This window comes from Centroberyx affinis, unplaced genomic scaffold, assembly GCF_046629955.1.
Source record: "Centroberyx affinis isolate AG114_WGS23_722 - 3 ecotype Tasmania unplaced genomic scaffold, CSIRO-AGI_Caff_v1 ptg001267l_1, whole genome shotgun sequence".
Classification (NCBI taxonomy): Eukaryota; Metazoa; Chordata; class Actinopteri; order Beryciformes; family Berycidae; genus Centroberyx; species Centroberyx affinis.
Window position 1 is genome coordinate 233,106 of NW_027279776.1, and position 11,686 is coordinate 244,791.

General features: G+C 40.7%; 1 protein-coding gene across 1 annotated transcript; it reads right to left on the bottom strand.

The window, feature by feature from the left end:
* Window positions 1–1,311: 1,311 nt before the first annotated feature.
* Window positions 1,312–10,526, bottom strand: LOC139648868 (krev interaction trapped protein 1). The gene is made up of 17 exons (XM_071525108.1): window positions 10,321–10,526; window positions 9,690–9,859; window positions 8,785–8,941; window positions 8,581–8,673; window positions 8,353–8,482; window positions 7,365–7,608; window positions 6,865–6,980; window positions 6,548–6,691; window positions 5,876–6,032; window positions 5,041–5,148; window positions 4,354–4,510; window positions 3,816–3,967; window positions 3,449–3,615; window positions 3,122–3,209; window positions 2,824–3,030; window positions 1,924–2,040; window positions 1,312–1,694 (listed from the first exon to the last, which is right to left on the bottom strand). Exons 2-17 carry the CDS (start codon window positions 9,789–9,791, stop codon window positions 1,605–1,607), a joined length of 2,229 nt encoding a protein of 742 aa, XP_071381209.1. The 5' UTR covers window positions 9,792–9,859; window positions 10,321–10,526; the 3' UTR covers window positions 1,312–1,604.
* Between the last annotated feature and the right edge of the window lie 1,160 nt (window positions 10,527–11,686).

The following is an 11,686-nucleotide window of genomic DNA, read 5'->3' on the forward strand; positions in this document are numbered from 1 at the left end:
CCTTTTAGAGAAGTTTGATGATGGGAGGCCGTTGGTAATATTTCCCCAACATCTCTACCTGTCAATACTGGTCCTGCCCCCGCCTGACCAACGGAGGCTTCCTATTGGCTGCTGGCCGTGTGTCCATCAAGCAACCGCCGCTGTGATTGGCTGGCGCTACCTGAACCGATGTCTTGCTATATGATGTCACTCAGCAGCAGGAACATGGTTTGTGTGTTTTGTGTATCGCAGATTTAAGATGGACCGGTCATTTACAAGGACTGCACTGCCAAAAATTACATTTTTTTTAGTCTGGTGTTTAGTCTTAAAATTGAATTGAAAAAAATTGAATGTTCCACATATTTCCAATATTCCAATAAAAAGTGTAAATATTGAAAGCCACTGGTACCAAGACTGTGACATTACTTGATGCAAGAAAATTGGCAGTTTGCAGTCGATTGGCAATAAGATTTTATGATTCTTAAATTAAATTACTTCCTACAGATGGATATTTTTGTAGTATGATTGAAATAGGGAAATGCAAACTGTTATCTCAACAAAAGCACAATACTGAGGTGGAAAATGAACATATTCTGCAAGCCTATAAATGATTCTAAAGTACTTTGAATGTTCCCAAAAGAAAAAATATGACTGGTGATCCAGAAAATTCTGTGATATAGACTGTGGTATTACTAATGAATTTTCTGTAATAAAAATTGTGACTAAACAGCTTAATGAGCTGTTTGGTGTTCATGGGACTTTGAATAACATTCCATTATTATCATCAGTATCAGCCCTTCAGTGCTACTGATATAGTATTAATATAGCATTTTGAGTACTATTACTTTCCATGCTATTCCTATAGGACAGAAGATATGAGTAATAGTAGCCTATTTCTAACTTGGCTGTTTTCAACCAATTTCTGGTTGCATCTTCTAGATCTGTTACTGATCGTAATATTCTGCTAACCTGTAGTGTTATGGAGTCTAATGCATCTGTCCACAGGGCCAGTTATTTCTACAGAGTCTGGGGTCGACAAAGCAACAATCTACATCTTTCCTTCATAGAGCTTATCACTTTACCTAAGTCAGTTTTAAACTATTTGCCCCCATGAAGTGTTATGTTATAATTTTCCATTGGCCCAATGTCTCTAAACAATTCATAATGGTTTCTGGAACTGATGATCTCTGATCAGTTTGAATGACATTTTTATTAATAAATTATTTTGATGTGAAATGAAAGAACAGTGGGACAAATTTTCAACAACAAATGTTCATATATACATTATTCACTTTATTAAAATGAAACATTAAATAAACATATTTACATGCAATTCCAATATAAGAATAGTCAAAATATTGCCTGGTTCCAGACCTTTGAATCCACCAACTCCACCGAGTTGACTGATTCTGGAAATGGAGTGTAACGAGTTTACAATTCTGTCTGGTGTCAGGCAAGTCAAAATACACAATGTGAAGATGTGAAAGATATATATCGGTAGGTCTGTGTAATATACAAAATGATGCATTTGGTGAGAGGCTGACCTTGCTCTCCATCCAGGTTTACTGCAGTCCGATATAAGCAACTAAAAAGTAACCTACAGCTGTGTTGTCTTCAATAGTTTATCAGCCATAGGCATACTTGTCTGATAAGCTTTTATCGTTCGGAGTCATCTGTCCACTCAGCTTCATTAAAAGCTTCACAATAAGGCCAGCCTGGGAAGGAAAAAAAAACTTTGTCATGAGCAAAACACACAAGAGACAATATGATTTAATTCCCAATAATTTTTAATCAAAACACTCGGCTTTATAAATGTTTTCTAGGCTGCTTACATTTATTTTTGGTAGTTGGATAAGGTAATTCTAGGACTTCTGATATAGTCCCTACAGATGCTGTTTATCTTAAAAGCAATGCAGCACCACTTGAACGGTGTTGGAAAGTTACCTGTTTTGTGTGCACAATGAAGTTCATTTTGTTTTCCACACTGTGTATCTGGAAGTATTGGTCAGCGTGTCCCAGCTGCCACATGAACGTGCCGTACTCTAAACTGATGAGGAGCACCTGGGATTGCACAGATGAAAAACTATTATACTTCTAGAGCATGCATGAGAGACAGACATTATCACTCCAGATATTCAAAAAGCCATACATATTTTCTGCTCACTTGATAAGCTCTCCTAACAATAAATTAAGCCAAGTCCTGGGCTTTAAATGTTTGGAATCATGGAGAACAGTCATTATTCTGTCCTAAACTTAGCTTAAAGGAATAGTTCACCCCAAAATGAAGCTTCAGTCATTAACTATTCACCTCCATGTCAGTCGAAACTCCATTAAAGTTTGTACGAAAACCAAACATAGAGTGAGTTAGCCCCATTAGTTCCATCTCAGCCTTCTTCCAAACTACTGAAGTTAATGGAGCCCAACATTTCTCCAAACAGCTTGTGCAGCATAATCCAAGTTTTTTGTAGCCACGCGATTACACTGTGGACCCAAAAGTCCAATATTTACCTCATTATCTCCTAGATTTTCTCAGCAACATTGCTTTGTGTTTGGTTTCCGTTCAAACTTCTGTGCGAAGTTTCGACTGAGTAGTTAATGACTGAATTTTAATTTTGGGGTGAACTATTCCTTTGATTCATGTACAGAAAACTGCCCCAGAGCGCCCTCTGCAGGCACAAATGACACCAGGCTTCAGGTCTACATGTTGAAACTCAACTGATCTAACCAATGATTGAGAACCTCTCTTCACTTTGGTTTAATGCAACAGACATTTGCCGATCACACAGCAGGAAAATATGGAGTATAGCTCAAGTTTAAAACACACAAAACAACATGGTGGCATACCTTGGTCTCCATGTTCATGAGATGCAGTCCCTTGGTGTTGACGCCCACGAAGACGCGGATGACTTTGTGGTTGCTGGCGCTGGCCTTGGTGTAGACCTGGCCGGTGAAGAAGGCCGCTCCGTAGGTCGGGATGTCCCAGCAGTTCTGCAGGAAGAGCCGCTGCAGGTGGTGCATCTCCTTGCTCACACCCTCGCTGGTGCTCAGCGCCTGCGGGAGAAGCAGAGGGAGTCACACAGGGCGACAATGGGATTTCATTTGGACGACAAGAGGAATTTTCACTGTGAAAATGCGATTATACCTTGTATTCATGAAGAATCCTGTTGGTCCAATGGTACGCTTTGCTTTTCACTTTGGATATCGGCACAATGGATTTAAGGTTTTCCTCACTGTTGAGAACAAAACATGGAGACAAGGTGAGTTTTTCCTTCATACACCGAATTCAGGATTTAAAAAGCACTGCATTTAACTGAAATTCATCTGTTGCTGATAATATTTGCATAATTCTCTAGCATTACTTAAGCCTGACATGCCACAGACAATGCATAATGAATATTCATTTTATTATGTCAGAGATTCAATGTGGTATAACTTTAATCATAAATTTGATAAGAAAACAGCGGTTTACTTGAGGAATCCTTGCTTGTGCTTCTTGCTCTCATAGCTGCCGTAGATGATCTGCAGCAGGAGGCTGGCCAGTGTGATCAGCTTGCTGTCCGGGGAGGGGAAGAAGCCCTTGAGGAGACAGTGACGCGCCTCGTCAAACAGGATGAGGATGGACAGGGGGTCCTCCACCTGGGAAGAAACAGGAGAAGAAGAATGAGATAAAAGTAGAGTCAGCAATTCAGCACATTTAGCGCAACCAGAACACTGCTGTATACTATAAATCTGTGTTTCCTCCATTTTTTCCCCAACTATAGTGGTAGCAAACACAGTTCCATACTTTTGTCGAAACACAATGCTACCATGAAAGCCTCTTATACAATGTCGGCTACCTTCTTCTCAACTTCGAGAGGCAGCCGGACGTCTCTCCGCAGGAACAGCTGTGGGTTTTCCCTCTGAGGATCCAGCACCGTCAGGTCCGTCACAATCTCTGTCCAGATCCGCAGGTGCTGCAGGGGCTTGTGGTAGGGCTTCAGCTGCAGGTCTGACACACACACACACACACACACACAAATGTTACTCCATTGTATTAACACTTTCATCACTTTAGACTGTAGGTTAAAAATGCTAATTGTTCAGCTGAGAAAAATTGTGACCCGATTGTGACATTGAAAGACAGGCACATTAAGGAAAATATTTTGTTTCCCCCACAGATTATTGATCTTTGCATTCATTGCTTTAAAAGACTATATTACATAATGGGGTCAAAAAATCTTGTGTTTGGATTACTAATAATTGAATCAAAAACTGCATTTTGATCATACTTCTGATGTAAAATGTGTCTCCTGTTAAGTTAAATGAGCAGGTCATGGTGTTTGGTCACAGAATGTTTTACAACCACAGGATGAGTTTGCGGCCCCTCCGACTCACTGAGGTTCTCGGAGCAGATCCAGATGGTGAAGTACTGCTGCGTCTCCTGGGAGAGACGCATGCCCTCCATGATCTGCTGCACCGTCGTGTTGTTGCCATGCTTCAGCTCCACCGAGCGGTACGAGCCGTCCATGCGGTAGATACGCACCTTCTCATACTGTGGAACAAACACAAACACATATATACATACACTATATACACTCAATATGTGAATAAAAACAACTGAAGACTAGATTTGTGCTAGTTTCAAGCTCACCACCCATTTTGTCTGTTAATTCTACATTCACAATTTCCAATAATTCTAGGTTAAGCTGATGAAGACCCAAGGAAACCTGCTTAGGCCTATCCTTGATTTTACTCACAGAGGAGATAGCACCATCTACTGACCAGGAGAGGTAACTGCCACACATATAAGTAAATGAAAGTGAAAGAGCATCCAAAATGACTGAAAGTCTATGAACACCGCCCCTAAAAAGCTTCTTCTTACAGACTTAAAGCTCTTCACCTAGTGGCAAGCTTCAAAAATATACACACATGTACAGTAAGTATGTCAGAAATAAAATAAATAGTAACCAAAGTCTAGGGGAGGAGGGAGATTGGTGTATTCTGCTCATTTCCATCTCTCTATCGGTGTGATACAGTGTTTGTTAGAAGGTAACGGATGTTGGTGTCTGAGGTGTGACTCACTGGTCTGCTGTTGGCTTGCTGCAGCAGCTTCACCGTCCCCTCCCACTCATTCTGCTTGTTCTCCTCACACACTTGAAGAGGCGATCTCTTCTGCTGGTCTTCTATGTGCTGTTTAGTGGGCAAGGCAAAACAAATCACATCTGTTTATAAAGGTGTTTTTGGAAAACGAGATCATCACAACGTGCTTTACAGAGCAACAAGAGGACACAATCAAATTCAGTTTAATACAAGAGGAAAAGAAATCACAAATTTAAAGATATGAGGCCAACATATCATGACGAGTTCAGAAGCCCAGGGAACAGAACAGAGGGAGAAAGCTGGCATGCTGGAAATTATGGAAGATTGTAGGCTATAAAAAATAAATTGAGTCTAATTTATTGAGACAGTTTTTGATTCCTTGATACTGGAATAAAACTGGTTATAAAGGGATGGAAAGCCGTGGTGGAGAAGTTTCTGCTCCAACTGTTTAAAAAAATAAAGTAGTCATCCCAGTAAAAATAATGTTTTGTAAAGTATGTCAGTTTTTATGTTTTTCTATGCTACACATATAGCCAACTGTTTTTATATGTTGATGTTATTATATAGTATATGAACTGCTATTTCAGAAGTTATGGTTCAGAATGTTTTTTGTTTTTTATTGGCTCACTAGTAAGAGATGTTACAAACCAACAGGGAAATATAACATTCCTGATGGAAAGCAATTCATATACAGTATATGTGGTAATGGCAGCATTTTATCAGTGGCATGCTACAACTATAACGCCCCCTGTGAAAATCATCCACTGCAGCTTTAATGCGTTGAGAGGAAGAAAGGGAAGTGTTGTGTCCTTCTTACCCGGTCTATCTCAGGATGCTGCAGCAGGAGCTGCACGATCTCAGAGTGTCCTCCTCTGGCAGCAAAGTGCAAGGGGGAGCTGAGCTGGCCGTTCAGCAGGTTGGGATTACAGTTGCCTTTCTCCAGCAGCAGCTTGGTCGCCTCTACTTTACCATGCCTAGACGGGACGAAACAGATACTGCAATTCAGCAAAAAAATCTCTAAGCATTAAATTAACCATATGCTTGCCCTCCTATGATCAGATGGTGAATAAGACGAGACCACGATGAAGAAGTCCAAGTCATAGAAAAAAAACAGCTTTTTGAATTCAATATATCGCAATACAAAAATGTGACAATACGCAACATGGGGCAGAACAGTGAATCGCGATATTAGTTACACTTTATTCACAAGCTGTCCATCTAAATTATATTATTTGCACTTTGTGATGACATTTTTAAGTTATTGTTTATATTCTAGTAAGTCAATGCCATTGCTAGAAAGATCTGTGGCTCAGAAATAAACATAATTCTGCACAGTCATACTTTGTCGTCACTGAACTTTTATTACTTCGTATTGTTGTTGTATCGAATCCTGAACCCCATATCGCGTATCGAATCGTATCGTGAGATAAGCACATCATCCCATCCCTACTCAGATGTTTTTGGGCAGTGAGACGAGCCTCAGACTGACCAGCAGGCGTAGTGAATGGGGGCCCAGTGGTCGCTGTCCAGCTGCTTGACGGAGAAGCCGCTGTCCAGAAGCTTGGAGAGCAGCTCTGTGTCGCCCTCACAGGCGCTGCGGTGCAGGGGGAAGTCATCCACCCACTGACGCTCCCTAGGGAGACGGGGGAGAGTCTCATGTTAAAGATTATTTTTAAGGTATTTCTGCACCCTAGACCGCTGACTAACCTGGAAAGAGGAGAAATAAGACACAGAGAGGAGTGGAAGTTTGTGAGCCATGAAGGTTGACAATAATGACAGTGTGGTTCAGTTTAATGGAAGACTCACTTGTCCTCTGTCACACTGTTGGGACCATGCTGCCACTTCTCCCTCTTGGGGATCTGGATCTTGGAGTAGTCCGGTGCTCCAAGTCCAAAGTAAGGGTTGATTATAACTTTGTCCACCTGCAAGTAAAAGGCAGGACAGCCGGGATAAATATTAACAGGGCATTAACAAAGGGCATCTTAAAGTAAAGTTACCAAAAAATATTATAACCGTATAAGTGTCTGTGTTATAAGAGAATCAAACCCTTTTAGATATCCAATCTGCTTCCTGGTGTAAATGACGTCAAATATAGCTGATTTTAATGATTGGTCAAGAGGATGCATAGATAATGAGGTGCCTGATTGTCTATCAGACAGCCTAGTACTGGCTTCAGATGAATTATCAAAACTAAAAAGTAAGTTTTCTGCTAGCCCAGTCTTAATCTGGAAATGGCTCCCTTTTTTTTAAAATTTTTTTACATAACTCCTCTCTCTCTCTATCCATCAGCTGCTGAGGTCTCTCACCCGGTTGGTGTACTGCAGATCGGAGCCGTAGAGCGGGTTGAGGATACACATGTCGGCCTTCTCCAGCGACATCATCTTGCTCTTGATCTCCAGCGCGGTGTAGCCCATGTGCAGACCCTCGTCGGTGAGTTTGCCCTCGCTGCTGTAGGCCGGGTTGCTCACGTTGGTCTTCACCCGCTCCACGGGCGCCGGCCGGAACAGAGCGGGAATGGCGTGAGGTACGGTGTGCTGCTCCGCTAGCCATCTGTGGGGGTCGAAGAGGCGAGGGTAAGGCCCGGTTTCCCAAAAGCATCATCCGAATCTCATTTACTGGCAATGGAGTCTCACTCCTGTTTGTGGTTTCACCGCTGTGGATTAAGTCTTAAACCAGTTTAAATTAAGTCTTATCTGTTATTTGCAGTGCCCAACGTTTTAAGCCTTTTGAATGTAGTTCAAGTTTAATTTCATTTGTGAATTCAATCAAGATTTACAGAATATAGCACTTAAAAGTTAGATGAAATATAAATTGGTTGCACCCAACATTCTGGGCTCACATTAAATCATGATAAAGAATTAATTCTGCAATATCTAATACAATGGAAGAAACTCTTATTAATCATTTTTCTTTTTGTGTTGTTTATTTAGCCTATACATTAAACTGCATTAATTATCTATGATGGCCAAAATAGTAATAATAATCATAGATTTACATACCTGACCTAGATTTCTTTATCAGAATTTAAAAGTAAACTTAACAACACAGATACAACAAATTTTTGATTAGCCATAAACAGCTATTGCAGGCTGTTAGGTGATTTCTAATATAGAAGAAGTATAATATTATGTTGTAATTTTATTATTTTGCATATATTACACACTTCATTGTTCTTATCAATTCAATCCTATAATAATACCTTGCTGATAGAGCATAATACGTAATTATTCAGTGCTCATCTGCATTATGAACGGCTCTTCAGTGAACAGATCGTCTTTTCAGATGTTTCCTTACTTGTCTAAGGCCAGGAGCATCTTGGAGGTGTTGGAGCAGAAGTGAGCGCTGGTCTCACTGCAGACCCGCATGATGTCCTGAAAGCAGTAGAAGCTGGGGCTGCCGGCACTGTAGATAGGCTTACTGTTGTCTGTTCAGAAAGAGACACAGATGTAGAGCTTAAACTACGTCACATGATACCTGTGCGATCAATTTAGTAAGACAGGCTCTTTGTTTTTTTCGGCTCACCTTTGACACTGACTGGCACAATAAAAAGCGAGGCCTCTTTCCCTTCGTTGTCTCCATCTAGGAGGAATTTCTTCATATGCACCACGCGCTTTCCTGGAGCAAAAGAAAATGTGTTTGGTCAATCCAAAGGTAAAAATCTGCATACACACACAGCAGGAGTGACTTGTTCCTCTTGTCTGAATGGCACAAACATACAACACTCACCTATGAAGCCTTGGTTATTGGATATCGGCTTGGTTGTTTCATCAACGTAATCCAAAATGGATCTGGCTTTGTCTCCTCCCGCTTGGATCTTTGTCGCCAGCAGGACTTTCTTTCTTTTCTTCTCCTTCCCTTCCAAAGGCACTTCGATCAACAGGATCTTACAGAAGAAACACACAAGTCATGTTCCACTTTACTCAAAACTACATGAAGAGAGAGTGGGTGTGGTCACTAGTGTCATGCTTTTCATTTGTAGTATTTATTTATGCTGATTATAACTATGTAACAGATCACGCATCAGTAATCCTCCCTCCCCATTCCTCATGTTTTAGATCCTTCCTTCACTAGGGCTGGCCGATAAATCAATATTATCATTTATTGTCTTTCAGTGTAATCATATCGTGATGATATGCTGATTTTGGGATATCGTGACACACAATCCTGCTGTCTAAATCGATGATAACAAGCAAATTGTATTTAAAAACTCTGACAAAATGAGGTACGGTAGGAATGTTATTTGAAAAGTTTTGTTTGATATCACACCTAACATTAACATTTGGTTCAATGGGATGAGCATATAACTCAATATAAACATGCAGATAGTATCAAACTGACAATAATCATGTTAATATATTCTCTTTGCACTGTGTCTGTGTGACTTACTGCCCCCTAAAGATTTGGGTGCACCACTCCTCTGTGCCTGATTTCCCAAAAGTGTTGATTGGATAAATACAGAAGAGAGGATTTAAGTATTTAGGCATTTTAGGAGGTTAGATGCTGAGGATGGAGAAACTCAGCAGCTTCCTTCCTTGTTTTGCGGTGTTTACTTTCGGAGCAGATGGTGAGGAGACAGTAGATGATGACTTCTGGGCCTGCAGGCTGCAGAGAGTCAGAGTCAGTTCATTTACCTCATAGGCTTTAGCTCGGTACTCCTTCGAGCTCAGGCTGACTTGGTTCTTTGGGCGAATGACAGCGACAAACACATCTTCGAGGCCGTCTTGGTTGCCCATGGTGTCGACTCGTCCTCAGATCCAACAGAACATCCTACACAAGGGCCAGATACTGTGGAGAGGCATCCCTGAAATAAACACAGCATAGGTGGAGGAAATATTATCAGCACAAAAGCGTCAAGTGACTTCATCTTGACAGCAGAGACAGCTCGTGCGTATTCGGGTCATCAAACGGCCCGCTGAAGACTATTTTCCATGTAAATCAAAAACTTTTCTATACGATTTTAACATTGGGCCTGCATGCCGCCAATATGTGCAAGCCAATTAATTAATTAGCCATCTATAAAGTGCGGCAGACAGTTCACAAATCAACTTCCAAGTCCTGACAGTTATAGAAGTCACGCCCCGGAAACCAAGCGCGCTGCTGCCTTTCTCTAAACACTTAAATACAAAGTGTTTATTCACCACTTTAATCTTCACTATACGCTGCTCGATCTAGCGTTGGTGTAACTGTGCTGGCATCAAACAGGATCAACTTTATGAACCAAATAGCTGTAGCTTTTCCGCTCGTGAGGCAGCTGAAACTTACCGAAAACGATGTTCTTTCTTCAAACGGGCGAAGCGTAACTTTTAGTGGGTCTTCATTTTCCATAAAAAAAAATAGCACAAACTGCGGCTATGCCATTGATCCTGGTGAACTTCAAAGGAGAAATTAGAGTTGCCGAGTGAATAGGCCTTTTAACATCGGGCAGGGTTGCCGACAGCAGCGGGGAGAAACAGACGAGGCTCACATTACAGTGGCTCGGTCCGGACAACAGAGGACTCTGGCGGCGAGGGGGACTCAGTGCAAAATTTAGGATGCAAACATTGTCCCAGTGCAGCTTTTATTACTGACGGACTGGATGTGGCCCCATTTATCTGTACTTGATCAATGGAGACCCATCTATTGAGTGCCATTACGAAAAAGAGCTATATTATTCCTATAACAGCCTATATTAAAGAAGGATGCTATACAAATATCAAAACAAACCTATAAGTCCCCACAGCAATAACAAGGGCCGTTTTTTTCCAGTAACATTTTATGCAGTATATTATAGCCTAATACCACCATCCATACCTAGTATTGCAATATATTGTGTGTGATATTGGCGTTTACCTGTTTAATTGTGCTTTTTGGGCACAGTTGTGCTATCTTCTTTTGGTTGTGCTCATGTAAAGGAAGGTAAACCCACTTAAATCTTTATGAGGTAAATTCATTTCACACATCATCACTGTAGGTAGAAGTATAAAAGAAGTATAAAACAGATGTTAGTTATATGGTAGTAGGGTCTTTTGAGGTTTTCCCATAAAATAAAAAAAAGAAAATATAATCTATTTTTTGTTTATATTTGTGGTTGTTTGGAGGTAATAGATGAGGCCTACTCACCTTTTTATTTACCTTTACCTCACTGCTAACAGCCTAATGCCACTGTCCACACTCAGTAGGTATCACAATATATTATGTTTGGAGGTCAGGGAGATTGGTGGTTCCCTGCTTAATCTGTCTTTTTTGGAAATTTGCTCCTGGTTGTGCCAATGGAAGTATTATATTATTATTCGTGCCCCTCCCAAATGTAGCCTACTTGCATAATTGTCATTTGAATTTTCTTCATGCTGGCAGCTACTGAAATAGAAACCATAATCATCTATTGATCGGCTCCTGGCCAGGTATTAAACAAAGAGAAGAGAGAAAGGAATTGAACCAATTCAAGTTCCAAAATGGAATAAGTGTTAGAGACAGAAATTGTTCATGAGCACTTGCAAATACCATGTTTTGGTGAGTCCATGTTTATTAAAACTTTATTGTTTTCTTATGTTTCAAAAGCAGCTGCTTATTCTTTTATTTATTTATTTATTCTACATTGTTATGGGGTGAGAGGGATACAGTGAAAGTTAGCAGAGATATTACAGTTGGT